The sequence below is a fragment of the Odocoileus virginianus genome, chromosome 23 (genome assembly GCF_023699985.2).
Source record: "Odocoileus virginianus isolate 20LAN1187 ecotype Illinois chromosome 23, Ovbor_1.2, whole genome shotgun sequence".
Taxonomy (NCBI): Eukaryota; Metazoa; Chordata; class Mammalia; order Artiodactyla; family Cervidae; genus Odocoileus; species Odocoileus virginianus.
The window spans coordinates 20,701,284-20,723,627 of NC_069696.1; the positions used below are offsets into that span (position 1 = coordinate 20,701,284).

Genomic DNA, 22,344 nt, shown 5'->3' on the forward strand with positions numbered 1-22,344 from the left:
AGCTGAGGCTGTAGTAACAGAGAATTTCCCAGGACTAGAGCCATTGAACGGCTTCACATTAAAAGGACTATTAGTATAGAACAGATAAACAACAGGGTTCTACTGTATAGTACAGGGAACTATAGTCAATATTCTGTGATAAACCATAATGGGAAAAGAATATGAAGAAGAATGTTTACAGATGTATAACTGAATCACTTTGCCAGACAGCAGAAATTAACACAACATTGGAAATTGACTATACTTCAATAAATAAAAGTTTTAAAAAAGGACTGACAGGACACATAAGGGGAAAAGCCCCAATTTCAACCTATTACAAGGACTGACAGGACACATAAGGGGAAAAGCCCCAATTTCAACCTATTACAAGGACTGACAGGACACATAAGGGGAAAAGCCCCAATTTCAACCTATTACAACAAAATGTAAAGATATCAATGACAAAGAGGAAAATTTTAAAAGATCTAAAGGAAAAAAAGTCCATCACCTACAAAAGCATGTGACTCAGACTGACACTGGACTTCTCATCAGCAAAACAGAATTCAAGATCCTAAAGGAAGCAAGCAAAGCAACAAAACTAAACCAGAAGCAATTCAGAACCACAAGTCTAGGGAACACCAAAATATCAGGGTGGAGATGCGGGAAGAGACCAGAAGCAGGTTTGAGGGAGTTAATGTACTTGTATTATTCCAAAAGATGATATAATAAAAAGGTATTTAGAACAGAAAAAAGTGAACAAATTATTCAACTCAACGATTAGAAGAGGAAAACAAAGCAAATCCAAGAAGATATGAGAAAAGTAAAAGAAAATAGCAGAAAAAATTAGATAAGGTTAACAAAAGCAAAGCATGACACTTGGAAAATTTAAAAGTAGGTGGGGGAGAGGTAAAGAACAGAGAAAACTAACTAGTAAATAAGAGAGAAGACGCAATCAAAAATAAGCATAAAACAGGAAGTATTTACACATTCTGATGAAATAGAAATAAAATAATGTTGTGAACTGTATGCCAAACAAATTTTAAAGCCTGATTAATTCTTTGAGGAAAAAATGCACAGATTGGTACAATGAGAAATAAGACGCTTAATTAGGTCAATAGCCTGTGAAATTTAAATTTTAACTGTAGATTTCTTATGAGAAAAAATGACTACCTAATTGGCTTTATAGATTTCTATTAAATATTAAACAAGTTGTTTTAGCGGTAAGAAAAAAAAAGGATAGCTACACACTACATGAATTCCAACAAGAAATATTAGAAAACTAATAAGAAGAGAAAAAGAAAAAAAAATGTAGGTTCATTTTTGAACATAGATTCAAAAATTCTAAAAAAGTAATATCCAGTTGAATCCAACGGTATAATAAGAAAAATACATCATAAAATAGTGGAGTTTATTTCAGGAATGCAAAGTGTTTATAACCATCAGTGCAATTAACAAATTAAAGAACTAAATAAAAATCACTTGAGTACCTCTATAGGTAGATCTATAGCATGATAAAATGTATACAAATTTAAAATATGTGTATATATAGAATTTTTTTCAAAACTATGTAATAACTAACACATACTGCTTACCCTTTGAACACAAATTATTCTAAATGCCTTACTCATGTTAACTTCTTTATTCCTTAGAAATATTTCATGAAGTATGTAATACTATCAGATCTATTTTATGTGAAGAAACTGAGGTACAGCAATGTTTAATAAGTTGCTGAAGGTCACACAGATGTTAAGTGGTAAATGGTACAGTCACGACTGGAGCTCAGAAGACTGGCTTTGGGAATTTAGACTTTGAACCACCTTGCTAAGTATCAACCGCATTTAGATTATATGCCTCTGCGCATAGAGGAAGGCAATGGTGTCAGAATAGGGGATGCAGGAAAAATAAAGTGAAGAAATAGCCTTCACATACACATGACATGGTGCTAGGTATAGAGCAGCATGATTGACTTAAGTATTAACTCAATTATTTGCCTCTGAAGTACTCAAGTTACTAACCAGTCAATCAACTAAATAAACATAGAAATTTCTTTCCTACCAGGGTAACTGGTAAGCTGTTGCTTTTATTTTTTCCTATAATCTACCTACCTATTATCTATTATCTATCTCATGTTTCTTTCATTTCTTCATCAGCTATCTTACAGTTCTTTCTTGACCACAGTTTTATGTTACTTTGCTGTAAATCTAATCTCCTACTCAAAATACAAACCACAGAAAGGAAGCTTAGCTGAGCAGTGTAACCTAGCCATCAGTCCTATGTGATAACCATTCACAAAGACAGGACACATTGCAGATGTATTTTCTGAAAAATAAAAGTTTAAAATGAGGTTATGTTTGTTTTATTTTTTTTAGACTCCACATGTAAGTGATAGTATTTGTCCCTATCTAACTTACTTCATTAAGTAGGTCTATTGATGTTGTGGCAAATGGCAAGATTCAATTCGTTTTTCATGGCTGACCAATATTCCATTGCTTGCAATGTGTATATGTATATATCTCACATCTTCTTTATCCATTCATCTGTCAGTGGACATTTAGGTTGCTTCTTTATTTTGGCTATTGCAAATAACTATACAGCATAGAGACTATAACCAATATTTTATAATAACTTTATATAGTGTGTAATCTATAAAATATCAAATCACTATGTTGTACACCTGAAACTAATATAACTTTGTAAGTCACTGTCAATTTTTAAAAAATGACAATGAGATTATGTTCAATGTATTTTAATAAGTGTATTTTACATTATCATCATTCTCTTGTAATACGTAATCCTTACAGGGTATGTATGATTCTCAATTCTAGATCATTCCATCCCCCTCTGTTATGTTAAATGGGAGATGATTGTTTTATATAATTAAATGCTCTAAAATACCATTGACAGCCACTACTCATTTCTTAGTGTTGTGTCAATTATGTACTTTTCATCTCCTGGGCTCCAGTCTGAAGAGGACAAGCCCAGAGGGCACTGCACACGATAGGATCCATGCCCTTTTTGTTTCTCTCTCCACCGTTCTGCCGTGACCTTTGTGCTGCTTTCCCTTTTAAAGGACTGGCATCAGCCCTGGAGCCTGGAAAACAGAGTTCTGGGCTTTAGTCCATCTCTTTGCACCACAAGTTGTCTGACAGACAGGGACATTTTTCTGAGTTGCCTCTATGCTAAATAGAATATGTATTTCAACCACAGAAGGCCACAGTAGGGGGGAAATAAAATATAAAGAAAACGGTATGAAGTTGTGTGATTCTTTGGCTATTTGTTAACTGAAATGAAAACGATGAAAGGCAGGAAATGAGGGAATGTCGGCCACAGACAGCAGCGGGAGGCAGCAGTGATTTCATCTAAGCTGAACACTGGTTTCACGCCATTGGAAGAATATTTTCTTTAAGTCCCTTCTCTCTCTCTCTCATTAGGAACTCATGGCTACATGTAAAACAGTGGAAATACTGCTTACAGAGGCAAAATGTACATTGGTGTGCTAGCTTTTCTGAGGATAATTCTAAAAAAATGCACTAAGTACTGTTAGAATGGAATGAAACTCTACTATTTCTTCTGAAAGTTAAGAAAAAAATGTGTATATTTTTGTTAAGGAAGTTAAGAAAATATGGAGAATGGAAATACTTTTCATTCATACTCACAAAAAAAAGACTTTTTTCTTGACGGGTAAGGGGATGATTGTTTAAGAGATACTTCAAAATGAACCAAATATTGTATACTGTAAGATCAATAGCTGGCATCACCAGTTCAATGGACATGAACTTGGGTAAACTCCAGGAGATGGTGAGGGACAGGGAAGACTGGTGTGCTGCAGTCCATGGGGTTGCAGAGTCAGACACGACTTGGTGGCTGAACAAGATCAACATTAGTTTCAAGATGGAATTGTGCTGCTGCTGGTGGTAGTAATTTAGTTGTGATCGATTTTTTGTGACCCCTGGACTGTAGCCTGCCAGGCTCCTCTCTCCACGGGATTCTCCAGGCAAGAATACCGGAGTAGGTTGCCATTTTCTCCTCCAGGGGTTCTTCCTGATGCAGAGATTGAATTTGGGTCTCCTGCATTGCAGGTGGATTCTTTACTACTGAGCCACCAGGGAAATCCAAGATGGAATGAGGCATATTAAATATGTATCTCAAGTTCACTGTATATAAGAGATACATGATTGAAAACCTGCATTCCATATCATTTTATAAGCCGAAGTATATTTTGCATACTAAGAGAAATTGATGCTCAGAGGAATGTTTCGTACCATTAATCCTTTTACTAATTTAGCTCTTTTGCAAATTTCAGCATAATAATATGGACATTTGGCTAGTGCAACAACAACAACAGTTAGTAATGTTGATTTGTGCTAGAGTGGGAATTGTACTAACTGGAGTTCTATTGCTGATCCAACCACAAAATAGCCATGTAATCTTGGATAAACTGACTTCGTTGGACTTGTTTTCTTATTTGCCAAACGACGATCTCAAAGTTCCTTGCTGTGCCAATATGAACCAGTTCTGCGAGTTGGCTAAGCACCTCTGCTTTAGTATCCAGTTGAGACAATTTGTTCTGAGTGTGTCTCTTTCTTAGTATGAGTTTTTCCAATCAGAGGGAACTGTAATTCAGGTAGGGAGAACCAGTCACAAAATCAGAGCACCAGTGGGTCCAGTATGTCTCCCACTTCCTACTTTCATTTGTGTCTGAGCCTTAATCCATTCAAACAGAGCATGGTGCCTCCTAAGTAGTAATAGTTTCCCTCTCTCTCTCCAACTGCCCCCAACACACACAGGTGTGCATGCACCCACAAGCACACAAACACACCACAACTGTACACGATCTAAGTCTTCGTCTGTATTCTCTACCACGATCAGCATTTTCTGAAGGTAGTATGACTCTGGGAGGTAGAGACTCAGTTCTTTTTTGGAATCTAAATGGGACACGGAAGCTGTTCCACACCCAGGAAACTGCTGCTACTTCCATCACGCAGGGAGTTGTCTTCGTTAGATGGTCCAGTCCCAAATTCTATAGGCTTCAGTGTATGTATGTCTGTGTGTCTGCGTGCCTGTGTGTGTGCGTATGTGCTTAGTCATGTCTGACTCTTCTCTGTCTATGGGATTTCCCATGTTAGAATGCTGGAGTGAGTTGACATTTTCTTCTCCAGGGGATCTTCCCAATGCAGGAATCAAATTGGAGTCTTTGGCATCTCCTGTACTGGCAGGCGGATTCTTTAGCACCACCTGGGAATGAGTAGTTTCTAAATGCAATTCACAGACCACTTCTGACCTCTGACTAAGATTTCACTGGTCCATGGTGAAATGAGAAAAATTTAAGGAAAAATAACATTGTCCAAAGTCAAGGGCTGATTTTTTTTCCTTAGATTATATCCTTCAAAACACGTGGATGTTAACAATAGTTCCTTGTTATACGAAAATGGAAGTGTCACTAGAATTTTTAATTCTCCCTCACCTTCTGAGCCCTCCATCTGTAATTGGAATTCCTGTGATAGTTCCTCTCCTTAAAAAAAAAAAAAAAAACCACCAAAATCTAAAAGTTTGAAAATCACTTGTGCTTGTACTAGCAAACAATTTCTTTACAGAATTATCTCAGAGCAATAGATATTCCAGGGCTGTTAATATGCTGAAGGATGTTCACAGTCTTCAGTTTCTCATGGAGCAAAAATTCCGTTACAGGTTGAAAAACAGCACCATGCTTTTGAGGACGGCTCTGGATTCAGAATTCAAATCTGTTTTTTACAAATAAGCTACTTTGCTTTCAGAGGTAGCTTTCCTTTTGGGTGGTGGTCTTGAAACTCTCTAATAGTATGAAGTTATGTCCAGGAAGGGCTTTCCAGGTGGCAATAATGGTAGAGAACCTGCCTGCCTATGCAGGAGATACAAGAGACTCAGGTTTGATCCCTGGGTCCATAAGACCCCCTGAAGGAGGGCATGGCAACCCACTCCAGTATTCTTCCCTGGGAAATCCCATGGACAGAGGAACCTGGCAGGCTACAGTCCATAACGTTGAAAAGAGCAGGACATGACAAGATGCGAAATAGCACATATGCACGCATGCCCAGGAAATGCTTGGTTCATTTTGAATCAAACGGATTGGAACTCCTCTAGGCTAGAACATTAGTGACTTCTTATATATGAGTGTACACATACACACACACACACATCCAGTTTCCAGGGTGACTGAATGAAAGCCTCACCTGGGAGTGAGTCATCTATCTGATACGCCTGAAGTCAGATGAGCCCCCTTGTTGCCTAGCAGCTGCAATTCTTGTGGAGCAGAACAGTACAAGGTCACTCAATAAAGTTTCATTATTCATAGTCAAGGAAGCCCATGGTACAAATAACTGGTGCAGGAGATTTCTATTAATAGCATTTGTTTTTCAGAAGGAATAAAACCAAAGGGAAAATGGTTGACCTAAGACTAATTAAAAAGCAACATTAGTTACTGGAACAAATCTCAGACAGCATTCAAAAATTTTTAAGATCATCTTTTAGAAGCTTCATCTTTTGTTGAGTTGTACCGGTATAGATAAATAAAATTAGTATTTTTCTATTAAACTCCCATAAATTAAGGTTCTCAGGGGCTATAATCTTTATAAAGCTTATTTTTACATAAGTAATTAAATTATAAGAGGAGAGTAAGTATTTACATAGATGGGGTAAACAACAGATAATGATTTTTTTCAAACCAAGTACAATGTTTTAGATACAAATATATCCTCTTAAGCTTAAACTGTGGCTATATTAAAACCATGTCAAAAATTATTGATGTTGAAAAACCCCTTATTTAAAAGCAAAACCAGAGAAGACTAATAAATGTAGAGACATGCTATTCTCTTAGATTAAAAGAACGAATATCATAAAGCTGTGAATCTTCTCAAAGGAAGGTACAATTTTAATGCAATTCCAATCGAAATTATTTCATGCTATGATATAGTTTTAAAAATTGACCTGGAAGAATAAAGTAGAGATAGGAGTCCAGATAATTTTGTTAAAAAGTAAAGAAGAAAGGCTTTCTCTACTTAGTATCAACATGTCCTAAGGAACATACAATTATCAAAAGAGTGTGGTACTGGCATTGGACATGAAAAGCAAACCTAGAATTGCATCCTTGTGTACATGATTCCATGTATTTTTAAAAGGCAGCATTGAAAGTAGTGGGGAAAGTGGAGATAATTTAGTAAGTCATAGGAGGACAGTTGGTCAACTCTTTGGGAAAAATGTTGCATCTTCACCTTGTACTTCTCACCACAATAAATTCTATAGATTAAAAAGTTAGAAATTAGATAAACTATAAGATCACTCTCTATCCCCTCTCCTGTTCAGTTTCCCTTCATGGTGCTTATCACTGTTTGACATAGATTTGTTTACTGACTCTTCTCTCTTCACTATACTGTAAGTTTAACAAAGCCCATGCTTTCCCCTTCTGCCTATTGGTTTATCCTCAGCACCTCGGATCATTTAACTCATAGGAGGCATTTAATACACATTTGTGGGATGAATGAGTGAAAGCAACGAAAGGAGCTCATAGGGCAAAGAAAGCCCCCTTTTAAGCCGGATGGTGTAAACTTGTAGTAACAAACACAAAAACAGAAAAGAAACTGGGAAACGTCTTTGCCCATTTCATCATTCTGCGTGAGGCCAGCTTGGTCTGGGACACTGTGCTTGGTAATAAAATGATGTATGCCTTTCCTACTTCCTCTGGATTTCGACGATGTTGACCTTTACAAAACCAACTAGGGTCCCAAATCATAACAAACAAAAATTCAAAGGCTTAATTCAAAGTCAAACTTTAGCTCAATTTGAAACCCATGGATTTTCAGTGTTATTTTGAAGATGAGAACTAAATAAGAGAACCAATAAGGACTCTGCTCTGGACTAAAAAAAATACAGTTGATGAATACTTCATCCATCAATATTATTGCTACTTTCAAGATCTACAGATATCAACTTTTGCTTCTTTTTTATATTTTAAATAGGCTTAAATTGGATCACTGGAGAGAAGAGGGGGGAGAAACATGGTTTACTTATACATTTTACCAAAATGAGCATTCACAAGCTTTATATTACTATTAGTCTCTTCTCCCCATGTCCTTCTCTCCCAGACCCAATTAGCCACATCCATTGCATCCTCTTTCTCCCACTACAATGATGCTACATTTCCTGATGGAAGAGCATCACGTTGTACCCACTTCCTTCTTGTCTCAGGTTTGACCAGATTTCTTCATCTATGCATTAAAATCCTGCAGAGTTCTAAGCACAGACAGCATACAACACACATCCATCTTCTTACAGGGCCCTTTGCGTGACTTGATAAAGCACTTCTCAAACAGCTGCAAGATGCTTAAAAATGTTGCAACAGAAAATGTCATTTTCTCTTTTAGGTCAAAACTTTGATTGGAGAAGAGGATGAAACAAAATTTGACCTACCGAGGGTGGGATCATATTCCCAGATGAACCGTTTGGTCAAAAATCTCACTACAAGAGCTGTGGGAAAAAAGAACAACATTTCAATCAAATTTGTTCATTTTCTTAACAGCTTTTAACCCTCCTCCAGAAAGAGGACTAGCCCATAAAACTATATGCGTTTTATGGTTCCTTGGCAAATAAACTTAATATATCTATTTATGTTTATTCAAATATTTTAAAATTTCATATTGTGGTCTAAAAATTGGTATAATGTTTTCACGGTTTATTTTACCTTAATGAACAGTTTAGATTTTTTCCCTTGAATCCTGGAATTGAAAACATCACAATGTGAAAATGCACACATACTCAATTTTTAGCAAAACAATGAATTCAACCATAAAGCATCACAATGCTGGTGTCTAAAGTTTAAATACTGATAATGATTGATACAGGTCAGTGAAAATGTGATTATTTTTACTGTAATGAAAAGATATTTGTATTATGCTGCTGCTGCTGCTTAACCACTTCAGTCATGTCTGACTCTTTATGCAACCCTATGGACTGTCCCGTGCCAGGCTCCTCTGTCCCTGGGATTCTCTAGCAACAGTACTAGAGTGGGTTGCCATGCCTTCATCCAGGGGCTCTTCCTGACCCAGGGATCAAACCTGGATCTCCTGCATTGCAGGCAGATTCTTTACCACTGAGCCACCAGGGAAGCCCCATTTGTATTATAAAAATATTCAAAATTAAGGATTTTATTAGTGAATCATTAAAGCACATCAAAAGTAAAGCTGATGAGGTAGTTGTAGAAAGAATCAGAATCTGGAATTATGTGAAGCACCTCACTGCCATGATCTCCTAGACCAGGACTTCATCCCTGTGAGGCAAGTACTAGGATTGACCCCATTTTTCAGGTAAGGAAACTGAGGCTCTGAGAGGTTAACTCATTTAACTAAGCTCATCTAGCCAGTTAGTGGCTGAGCCAGGATGTGACTCCAAAAAGGCTATTTCCAAAACTTGTAATTTCTTCATTGTCTAAAACTGGTTTTAAGGCCGAGGCTATCTGGCTAATACTTAACTAGAAGATGAGTCAGACAAAGAGTGATGCTGAAAAAGGTGGATTCTATTGTCCTTAAAAAACTGATGTGACAAATGCTGGACATTTTCTTAGACTTGTATTATAGTTGAAAACAATGGTTTTTAATCTACCAAAAAAAAAGTTTTTTTTGGAGGAGAGCATCACTGATACTTTAAAAATAGAATGAAAGCTTTGGATTCTTTCCCTGGAAATACGTATATACACACAGTCTAGCATATAATTTCAACAGGCTCACTAGCCCTTTGAATACCCTCATGGTCTTCCTGGGATCTCACTGACCCTAACTAAAGAATCAGCGTTTATTGAAATTACATTATTTTAAAAATATCTATTAGGGTAGTTTTATTTTTACTGAAATGCCCTGTATGTGCTATTCTAAAGATACTCTTTGGAGAAATAAGACTATTTAATTGAAAGGCACTGTCAATCTTTCCTCTTCCTACTGCCTCTGTTAAAATCAACAGAGGTATATACTCCCTACCACGGTGGCCTATATGAGAGATTGCAGTGCAAATAGCAATGAAAACTTCATGAGACAGACCACAAGGATACGTGGCTTGGCTGTAGACTGAAAGCTGCAATGTTCTTTCTAATTACAGAGTGTGAGGCTGGATTTGAGCCAAAATATTTGCAGTGCCAAAAGTAGCAAGGCCACTGACCCTATGGGTGCTTCCCACAGTGCATGTACTTGTGGTTTTATCTTCAATTTGCAGAGTCTGTCACCATTCACTCTCTTGAGACTGAGTCATTTAAAATTTTTTTTGCATGTAGGAAGTAGAAAGCTCCAGATAGAATTTTTCTGCTTTTCAATTGTCAGTGTTAGTAAACATAACTGCCTGCAGTATTCAAAGTGTTTCACATTTTTGCTGGAATATGGAGTTTTAGCTTGGAAGTTTGTGACCTAGCAAAATTCATTTATCTGGCATCTTTAAGCCATGAGATATTAAAATTAACAAAATTTCTCATAAACTGAAGTTTAAAGTACCCTGGTTCCTAGACCACTTAAACTTTAATAATTTCTCAAAGAAATCTTTCTAAAATATTTTAGACATGCCATTACCTTTTAAAACCTAGTATACTGAATAGAACTAAATCACTTTTAAATGTCTAGATCTTAGTTAAGAATCTATTCGTGGGGTGTGTAGTTGTGGAAATACTTCTATAAGCTGAAGAGTGGTAGAGGCAGAACAATTCTAAAGTGGTATGGTTCTTGAATGATTTTAGTTTTCAGTTCTAATATATTTTTCATATTCTGTGTGTTCTCAGTCATGTCTGACTCTTTGCAACCCTATGGACTGTAGCCCACCAGGCTCCTCTGTCCATGGGATTTTTCAGGCAAGAATACTGGAATGGGTTGCCCTTTCCTTCTCTAGGGAGTCTTCTTGACCCAGGGATTAACCCCCATCTCCCGGTTCTCCTGAATTGCCAGGTGGATTCTTTCCACTGAGCCACCTGGGAAGCCTGCATAACATGTGACAGGCATTAGGCAAAAGGAGAAGAGGGCAGCGGAGGACGAGATTGTTAGACAGCATCACCAACTCAATGGACATGAATCTGAGCAAAATCTGAGATAGTGAAGGACTGGGGAGCCTGGTGTGCTGCAGTCCAAAGCCAAGGGGGGGGCGGATCCCAAGAAGTTGGACACGACTTAGAGACTGAGAAACAACAACAAATAATCCAGTAAACAATTGAGACAAAGATTTTTGAACATACCAAGCTTATATTCTACTAGGAGACAGATTAAAAAAAATTATATAGTCTGTTAGAGGTGATAAGTGCTAAGGGATCAAAGAGGGAGAGTAAGGTAAGGGGGACTCCACGTTGGGAGATGAAGGAGTGAGAGGTGCTGTTTAAGATTGGGTAACTAGGGTAATTCTTGCTGAGAAGGTGATAGAAGAAAGAGATGAGGGAATACATGTGGGGGGAATAGTATTTCAAAGGGAGGAAACAGCCATTGCAAAGGTCCTAAAACCAGAATATGCACTTGATATGCTCAAGGAATATTAAGCAAGCCAGTATGGCTAAAGTATAATGAGCAATAGTGAGCAAAGCTGATTAGATTATTTCCTTCAGTCATGCCTTCCCCTTCCATAAATCTACCATTAGCATCACTGCCATCACTACCCTCACCACTACTACTAATAATTAAAATGACTAAATTGCTTCTTTGTTATTATCATTATTGTTATAATTTTACTTGATTCCTTCTTTAGAATGTATATTTCATGAAGGCATGGGATCTGCTTTGTTCATCACTATTTTCTAGTGTCTGGCACATGTAGATTTAAAAATATTAATACTTGCTGAATAGAAGAAAAAAGATGTACCAATCCACCACTCATTCTTCTTAATAGTTAAGTAATAACCAGGCATCAAGAGAATAAGCAGAAAAATTAACCCAAGAGAATTCACAGCAGAATCATGCTATAATGTTTTCCTAAAATGTCATGTAAATATACAAGCTGAAATGTCTATTTTATGATGCTTATACAAATTACATTTCTTAAAGTTTATTAAAACTGTAAAATTGATCTAATTATCTTTTAAATATTCTGTGGTTTCCATCCCAACAATCCCGAGCAAAGGTCTTCTTTTGATGTAAAATGGTGGTATTGATAGCAATTATTTCCACTAAGAGTCTGACATATGGTTTTTTTTCCCCTAAGTTTTAAGGTTTGACATATTTGATTAGTTACAAGTAAGTCTCTGTATTATAAAATATCTTATTTTCTTCCCATTGCCTTGAAAACCCATACCTTTCCATTAAATAAGTAAAAAAATCTCTAATTTAGAGAGTAACATTTTCCTCATTTTGCCTAAATTATAACCTACTTGGATAATTCTTCTTTACATGTGGTTTATTTTTGGAATTCCTGGCACTAAATTTCATAATTATCAATGAAAACTAGTTTCCAATGAAATGGAAAATTCACTAAGCAGAATTTGATCCAAAGAAATATTACTAAAAGTGACATCAAGGTAATAAATAAATAGGATAAAAATTCTGTTTAAAAGCAAGAGCTAGCAGGCAAAATTTCTACATTAAAATAGTCAAACTATTTCTAAAGGTTAACAAGGCTGTGCCAGTTATTCAAAATAATTCCTGATGTCATTATCACAATGAGGCAGACATCAGAAGTAGCAGCTTTAAGGATTAGAATAATATTTTTAAATGAAAAATGGCCAGATATAATCTGTGCAATAAACCAGCTTTTAAAAAGAAGTGAACTTTTCAAAGTAAATGAAAACTAACACCTATGATATTCTTCCACTCTAAAAACAGTTAAGAGATATACTCAAAAGACATTCAGAAAGAACTTTCAATGGTTACTTTTTGAGCTCATATTCTTTAAAAAAAAACCCTATTATATCATTATTTTTCACTTATACAACCATGAAATAGCCTAATTAACAAGGTATCTGATTCAGTTGTTTCATAAGACACTCAGGCGTACTCAACCCCCTAAATATTTGTGATCATTGTCATTTCTACATTCTCTTAAAGACGTATTCTTATTATTAAAAGTCTAGTCTTTTTGTCTGAAAGGAACTTTTATCTCTTTATGGATGTGTATTGAATGTGTTCTCAGTTAAAGCAGTTGCCAATTACTTGTCCTCTTCAAACTCTGGCTTTCTCAAGAATAATATAAGGATAACAGCATCACCCTGTAGCTCCTGGATCCTCACACTCATCTCCTCTGCAACATGAATTTCAGTCACTTTTCACAGCACTCCTTGCATCACCCCAGAAGATGGATTGTACTAAACTAACATCATACAAATTCATCTCTTAATGTTTCTAATCACATTGTTACTGCTGCCTTGAAAGTCTTTATCCAGCTAGTGAAATCCCAATCATCCTTCAAAATCTAACCCAAATATAACCTTCTGTATGAAACCTTTCCTTTCTGTATCAATTAGCAATTGCCATGTAACAAATATATTTCAAAACTCAGCAGCATATAACAATAAGCATTTATTATAGGAAATTTACCATGTGCTTATAGAATTTTGGGCAATTGATTGAAGAAAAAAAATCAGCTGAAAAGTGTTTTAAATGGCTAGGTCAGAACTTTTAGGATAGGAAAAGAATTTCTGCTTCAATTGAGAGTACTTCAAGGAATACTAATTTTCACCTGTCATTTTGGATAATTTTTGAACTTGCCATTGATCCTGGTAACACACTGAGCGAAAATCCTTGACGTCATATATATGCTAAAATGGTGCTTATTATCTCATCTATTCACATCATGATGAAAACTTATTATGAATAACATAAGTTATGTATGTGGTTTTTACTTGTAACCTGCAGGACTTTCATTAAAAAATATATTTACTTCCAAATTGTAAAACCAAGTAACTTTTAAATAATTTTAAATGATTTTCTACAAGAGTCTACTAAATTTAGAACAATTATTTCACAAAGAATTTTAATCATTCAGTGAAAAACTAAAAATTTTGTTATAGGAAAAGAAAGGAAATATGGGCAATATTAGCACAATCAGAGTCCATTCTGGGTTGTAAGTATATTTACCACTTGTTATCTGAATTATTTTTTCTATTTTTTTGCAACCATTTTTTCAGTGTTTAAATGAATATAAAAGATTAAAAACCATGAAAAGACATTATAATAAGCTTACACAGTATCCTAAATGTGAAACTTCTCAATATTGTAATGCATAGAAGATAGAACATCTCTTTTCTTCCTCCTCCTCTGCACTTCATCACACTACTTACAATGTAACCACTTGGCCAGCAAAAATGAGAAGAAATGGTGATTACCAAGATTAAATGGGTGGCAAAAATCAATCCTAAATTGCTTTCAGCTTGAATTTTATGATCTATAGGGAAGATATCACAATAAGTAAGGTGTTTGAAAAATAATGGAAAAGGATGAAAGAATTCAATACCACTTGGGAATTGTTTTCTCACTCTACTAAGCACAACATCAATCTAAACAATATCATAAAGATTATAATGGGAAAATAGTCAAAAAATAGTGCAGTTTTTGTCCATATTGCTATCAAGTTTTATTTATTGGGCGTGTGCTCTCAGGTTGGTGCTGTGTTATATTTTTACATGTATATCTTTACTCTTCATTGCTCCATAGCATGGGACACATATAGTATAGTATGTGACTATGCATATAGATACACCTATATATAGGTATGTGTGTACTTCACAGAAGAAATTGAAGCTCAGATTATTTACATTCCTTCCTGAAATACGTGCCAACTCCTGTCTGACACCAGGAATCACATTCTTTCATTGTGTCACCCTCATTCATTCAGTGGATGCTTCTTCTTTTTTTTTTTTTTTAATACAGATGAGGAATTTGTCACTGGAAAGTCTTATTGGCATCCTCTTTTGTTACTAAACTCTTAATTTGAAAAATTTCTGGGAGAAAGTTGTATGTATTTTACATATAGTTTCCATTTTGAAGAAAATATATCCTTTAGTTACCTAACACTGCTTTTGTGACCAAAAAAGGGATCAAAACTGTGGTGAAAATAAAGGCTTGAAATGTCTCTAGAAAAAAGTGAGTTTCTAGACACATGCTTCTGAACATCCCTGGGCTTCTTTTATTACTTCCGTATGAAGCAGTGACTCACTCTTTTCATCCTATAATCCATGATGTACTAACACAGAGACAATGCAGTCATCTTCATGGTATATTTTGCTTCATCTGAATGTGGTTGGTTGTTTTTCTTCTTGTTCAGTCACTCAGTTGGGTCCAACTCTTTGTAGCATGGACTGCAGCATACCAGGCTTCCCTGTCCTTCGCTGTCACCTGGAGTTTGCTGAAATTCATGTCCATTGAGTCAATGATGCCATCCAATCATCTTATCCTCTGTCACCCCCTTTGCCACCTGCCTATTTATTACAATTTTACATACAATGTGGAGATCCTCACTTATTTTGAGTGTTCCGTAAATGGTTTCAGGGCTTCCCTGGTAGCGCAGCTTGTAAAGAATGCTCCTGCAGTGCAGGAGACCCTAGTTTGATTCCTGGGTTGGGAAGATCCCCTGGAGAAGGGATAGTCTACCCACTTCAGTATTCTTAGACTTCCCTGGTGGGTCTGATGGCAAAGAATCTGCTTGAAATATGGGAGAGTTGGGTTCGATCCCTGGGTTGGGAAGATCACTTAGAAAAGGGCATGGCAACCCACTGCAGTATTCTGGCCTGGAGAATCCCCACAGACAGAGGAGCCTGGTAGACTACAGTCCATAGGGCCACAAAAGAGTCAGACATGACTAAGCAACTCAGCACAGCACATGATTTCAGGCTGTTCCTTTTTTAAAATTTTGCACCCTGGAAAGCCCAAAGAAGCTAAAACCTAGTAAGCATATTATGTAGGTAACTCAGAATGGAACTACATCAAAGAAAGGGATATTGAAATATGTATTTAGAAAGCAATGAATCCATAGATACTGCTCACTAGAGCATTTCTATTTATAGCAACTAGTGAAGTACCACTTCCTCTTTCAAGTTTTCCTTGACTTTCCCAAGCCATAATCACTGCCCATGGTGATGTGAAATTGTCATTTGTTTCTTCTCTATTATAGAATGTGCACAACTGCCTTACAAAATATTCACTTATATTCCTGTATGTCTTACAAATTGTGAATAATCTGAGGTCAGAGATTAAGCCTTGTTCCCCTTTGTCTTCTGGGACTGGAATACTACTTGATACATAATATGTGCTCAATAAATATTTAAAGAGATGAATGAGGAAACAAAAGCTGGATAAATTATTTGACCCTCATATTATTACTGTACTCAAGTCAGTACTCTAGTGTGCTTTTATTATTTGAAAAAATCTTTACAGTGGAACTTCCATTGAATATAAGGCATCACTTCTCAGGTTCAATGCCTAGTTCAGATGTCTACTGAAAATCTGATTGGTCAACCTTGAGACCCACCAGGTCCCTTCTCTTGGGCCAGAGGGAACCACTGTCCTAGACCTCATACTACCATCAGCCCTAAGTTTAACTCCAAATTTTCAGTGGTCATAAGCTTCAGAGAAATAAAAATGAGCTTATTTACAAAAATAAGTTGAGTTCTACTCTAGATCTGGGTAGACAGTATAAATTAATTTGGTAGAACTCAGTACCCAGTTCATAACTATATGAGCTGTTGGGTTAAAGTATACATACTTTTTGGAACACCATTAAGTAGATTTTAGCTATTATTTAAATAAAGACACTAATGGGATTTCTGGAATGGTAACTACCGAAAGGGAGTTTATATTGAATATTGACTACAAGCTTATTTATTTCTCACAAGCACTCTCAAAAGTAGGAATCAATGTTCCTATTTTACACATAAGAGACCTGAACTCTTACACATAAGAGAACTGAAAAATAGTAAACATGTCTGTTTTGCAGAGCAGGCAAGTGACAGAACTGGATTGAACCGGATTCATTGACTCTAAAATGCGTGCTTTTTCTAATGTTTATTTACCACTATATTTTAATATTTATATGAATATGATTTAATTCTGAATGGCTGAAATTGTTTTCCATGTGAGCTTACACCTGACGAAGAAGCATGCTTTGAAAAGTGCATTTTTTGACTAGATTTCTTTATCCAGAATGGAGGGAATATCCATGACCAGAAACCATGGCAACACAGAAAGACAATATGAATTTCAAGATGCAAGAAGGAAACTTTTACATAAATAAGATTTTTGTTTTTCTTTTGAAAAGGTCTTTAAAAGATGCAGCAAAGGGGGGAAAAAAGGGTACGTAATGATACAGACATAAATTAGTATGTGATAAAAAACTGTTTTCTTACTCTTTTCCTCTTTCATTAACAAGTTCCTTCTCTCAGTAACGCAAATGGGATGTCAGGGAAATGGTAGGCAGCAAAGAGGACAGCACAGAAAATAAGATGCAGTTCCTATTTTTGAGAAGCTGAGAATTTGTACTTTTGCATATTCCAGGAAAAATCAAAAGACATACAGCTAATTTAGAGATTATCTAATTTGAGTCCTGTTATGATGCCCAGGTAAAAGAAGGGAGGCCAGACTGAGGTGAGTTTTACCAACTTAAGTGCCTCAAAGGGAGAAAGCCTTCTGTTTTCCAGAAAGAAAAGTGTAAGAGACAAAATCAGAATAATATGTATAAATTGTCAATCCTATGACTGCTTCTGTTCCATCTTCAAGATGGATGGGGTTTGGCTAAAAGGTAAGAGGTAGTTCAGTTTTATCTTTTTCCTCCGTCAGCTGGACCTCTATCATCCTCCTGTCAAATTAAGCTTCCAAATAAAATTTCCCTATTCTCCCCACCCCCATCCCATCTGGATCTGACGCTTCTGTACCTTACTCCTGGGTCTCTCTTGAACCACCAACCCAAGGTTCATGTTCTTCCTTTTAGCATCTTCTCTTTCTGTGACTACACTAACCTCCCCCAGGAAACATGGGCCACTGTGCCTCAAATCAAGGAGAAAACTATGCAAATCTCAGCACAGAGACTTGATCTAGAAAGAACTGCGCAGGCCAGTACAGTTCTGGGCTTAACAGTTGCAAGTGATGGCTGAAACCAAGAATATGGCACTTTGGAATCTTAGGACCCCTAGTCAAAGGGGCTAAAACACTTTCTGAACTGAGAAATTTAACCAAAAAGGGATGGAAATAGGCTGGACTGGAAATGAGATGTCAAAAATGCACCAGGAAATTGTGCAACTTGAAATGTCAGGTTTATTTTTTTTAATTTTTGTAAATTTTATTGAAGTATAGTTGATTAACAATATTGTGCTAATTTTTGCTGCACAGCAAAGTGATTTAGTTATACACATTTGTATATTCTTTTTTATCTTCTGAGATGTCAGATCTTACAGAGGGGTTCAGAGCAAGGGATGTGTACATAGAATTCAGATTTCAGATAGAATTACTGATATCTACATTAAGTAATTTTCAAATGCTTCTCCATCTGGTTCTCTCATTAAGTTTTTTTCTCTTCCCCACAGATATGAGTTTTAAACACATTTATTTAATCATTAAATATTTATTGATCACTGTGCTAGACATGAAAGAAAGCAAGATTGAGAGGATTCCCTAAGCAAGATCTTCGCAGTGACTTCATATTAGACCTAAATTGAGAGCTGAGTCTTGGATGAATTGAAAGTTTGCTAACTTAGGCAGAGCACTGTAAGCCAAGAGCATCATGTTCAAAGGCCTAGACATGGGAGACTCTGGTTGGTTTAGGAGTGCAAGTGGTTCAGGGTAGATTGAGTGGTATGTGGGTGGAACTATGTAGGGGGTAGTTTGTGAGGTTCTTCAGAGACCAGTCTATGAAGGAGCTTATACATCACATTGAAGAGCTTGAATTTTACTCTGAAGTCTATGGGCACACAGATTCTGAGTAGAAAGGTGGCTTAATTTGAGCTGGTTATCTATAGAAACTGTTCACTGACTAGCTGTAGAGAATGATAGAGAGACTGGTCCATATGGAATAAAAGTATAGGAGTAGCATTATTCTCTGAGGCAGAATATAATGAAAAAATCAGTTAAGAGCAGGTGAGATTGGACTTGAACATGAGATATTAATGACAATATCCAGGTAGAGAAGTACTATCTGTCCTTCCATCCATCCATCCATCCATCCATCCATCCATCCATCTTATATCCTTTCATTCATTCACTCATCTATCATACATTAAGTGTATATCTATTAAATACCTGTTATATCCCAGTCACAGGTAAGCACTGTCCCACAGGCAGCTGACATCACAGTATGAAGCTGAACAGAAGTGATCACTGCTAGAATGATCTAGGGATTTGCAAATGCAATAGGCATGGTTAAGATGCCCCATGTAGAAAGTTTAAACTAAGAACAAAGGACTGAGCACAGAACTCTATCTTCAGTCTCATCTTAATGGTGAACTCTTTCACTTCCTATGTTCTCCTCCATGTCAACTCCTCAAATTTCTAGCCGAACTAAAAAACTGAACAGATCAAGTCAGAGGACAAAAATTTGTTCATGTAGTCTCTGAAGCAGAACCACCCCCAGTCCTCTACTCCCTGCTCCATTTCCTGTGATGGTCAAAATAAACTGAAATTTAAAAATTGAAGCCCCATAAAAACATGGAAATTGAGCAATTTAATGGAAATTTAAAATTAATGCAATATAAAAGTGGGTGCTTTATAATGCCAGAAGTTCAGATGAGAAGTAAATTGGTTCCAGATGGGGATCTAAGTGTTGCTTTTAAATTATTATTTGCTTAAGCCTGAAAATTTTGACTTGTCCTGCATTCTGACAAAAATATCACTTTGAGAAAGTTACAAAATTAATGTCAGTTCTCTATGCAGGGAAATTCTTAAAGATAAATGGTGTAATCTTCAAGAATTATTAGAGATGCTTTTGTATCTGGAAACCTAGCCACAGAGTCTAACTTCAGTGCATTTCAAGTCTTGAAAATTGACTTATTTTGCTATATGGTAAGGTAAGGATTTGGTACTGACAACAGGGCTTTAGGATGACAAATCAGAATGGGGGAAATGGCAAGACCATGACTTGTAATACTTAATGTTTGATAGAGAGTAGAGGTTTGAGGATGCTTATAAAGAATTCAAAATCAAGAAAAAACTTTATCTTAAATTAAAAATTAACTTGTGTGATTTACTAACAATAAATTCTTCCTGAATTTAAATTGAAAGTAGGAACAAGAGAGGTTAACTTTGAAATATGGTAATTAACTGATTTGGTTTTGTTTCCTAGTTTGTATTTGAAAGTTAATAAGTGAAAAGCTTTGGATTCTGTGCTAAGGGATTCAAACCAGCTTTATACAAGCTGTAAAGAATTATTCATTTTAACTATAATTTAATTGTAAGTTATGCTTAAGAAGTAAGTCACTAAATTTCCTAAGCCAGAGTTTTTAATTTAATAATTTACAATTTATAATTATTTTCATTAGAATAATTTTTCATGCCAAGGCACTATATAGAAATAGAATTATGTATCTTATATTAAGGATTTTTCTAAATTTTTCAAAGGATTTGGTCATAAAATTTGAATCTTTAATTTTTACTCATTTTTGGAAGAGGAACACGTTTGGTGTTAATTTCTGAGTTTCTTTTCCTGGACTTGTATTACTAGAACACCCAAGAAGTTGGCAACTGGAAATGTATAGAATTTGTGGGAGCATTAAAGTGATTCAGAGTGACTCAGTATCCTAGACAAACAGACAAGCAGAAGAATGTCTCATATGATCCCCAATAAATGTCTTCTTTTATAAAGAATCAAGTATCTTACAATTTATTCTGCTTTCACGTGGCCTCTGCTCCACACTCATTTTGCTTCCTGCCTAGATGGGCTAAGATCATGGCATCCGGTCCCATCACTTCATGGCAAATAGATGGGGAAACAGTGGAAACAGTGGCTGACTATTTTTTTGGGCTCCAAAATCACTGCAGATGGTGATTGCAGCCATGAAATTAAAAGACGCTTACTCTTTGGAAGGAAAGTTAATACCAACCAGGACAGCATATTAAAAAGCAGAGACATTACTTAGCCAACAAAGGTCCATCTAGTCAGAGCTATGGTTTTTCCAGTAGTCATGGATGGATGTGAGAGTTGGACTGTAAAGAAAGGTGAGCGCCAAAAAATTGATGCTTTTGAACTGTGGTGTTGGAGAAGGCTCTTGAGAGTCCCTTGAACTGCAAGGAGATCCAACCAGTCCATCCTAAAGGAGATCAGTCCTGGGTGTTCATTGGAAGGACTGATGCTGAAGCTGAAACTCCAATACTTTGGCCACCTGATGCAAAGAGCTGACTCATTTGAAAAGACCTTGATGCTGGGAAAGATTGAGGGCAAGAGGAGAAGGGGACGATAGAGGATGAGATGGTTAGATGGCATCACCAACTCAATGGACATGAGTTTGGGTAAACTCCGGGAGTTGGTGATGGACACAGAGGCCTGGAGTGCTGCAGTTCATGGGGTTGCAAAGAGTCGGACACAACTGAGCGACTGAACTGAACTGAAATGAATAGATTTAAGAGGCTGTGCCTATGACCCTAGTATGGGGGTCTCACCTCTAGCAGTTGGGTGTCCCCATTTGTAGCCCCATCATCACTCCTACTGATACCTTCAAAACCTCATAAGATAAAACCAAGATATGGGGTCTTAAAAAGTCACAGTGTACATGGAGAACTAGAGCCTAGCAAAATAAGCGTGTAACTAAGAGGAGTTGTGAGTGATTGGACTGGAAAAGGACCCACATTATGAAGGGCTAAGACATTTCTAATTAGGTTTAAAATGATACCAAGCTAAGACAGTTTAAGATGATTAGAAGCCATTAACATAGTATAAACACAAAGATGACATGATGCCTTTTTGTTTTACAAAGGTCACTGCTGTTTCAGTGCCAAGATGAACTAGAGGGATGTAGGTAAAGCTGGAGATAGGAGGACTAGTGAAGGAGCTATTTTAGTACTACAGAAAAAAAAAAAAGACAGAATGACTGCTCCTTCACTCCTATCTACTAGTAAATGTGTCAAATCATAATTGGAATTATATGTGACGTTTTCAGTCTGACGTCTTTCCCTAGCAATGTGCATTTTAACATCTTCCATGTCATGCCCTGGCTTGCAAGCTTATTGCATTGTATGGGTATACTATAGTTTATCCAGTCACCAACTGAAGAACATCTTGGATGCTTCCAAATTTTGGCAATTATGTCTTGACCATGAATATTCACATGAAGGTGTTTATGTAACAGAAGTTACCAGACAATTTGGGTGAATATTTAGGAGTACAATTCCTGGATCACAGTAAGATTTTGTTATGTTTGGTTGCTAAGTTATTTCTGACTTTTTTGTGACCCCATGGACTGTAGCCCGCCAG

The 22,344-nt window shown here is 36.4% G+C and overlaps 1 protein-coding gene across 4 annotated transcripts in view; it reads right to left on the reverse strand.

Moving 5' to 3' along the window:
* The window catches only part of RERG (RAS like estrogen regulated growth inhibitor), a 129,364-nt gene that overhangs the window by 8,430 nt on the left and 98,590 nt on the right, over window positions 1-22,344 (reverse strand). For 3 of the 4 annotated variants that reach the window (XM_020887508.2, XM_020887489.2, XM_020887498.2), the window contains exon 3: window positions 8,422-8,478. The exons of the other annotated variant lie outside the window; for it this stretch is intronic. In XM_020887508.2, coding sequence (XP_020743167.1) covers window positions 8,422-8,478 — 57 coding nt within the window. The remainder of the gene's footprint in view (window positions 1-8,421; window positions 8,479-22,344) is intronic. 4 annotated transcript variants of the gene reach the window in all.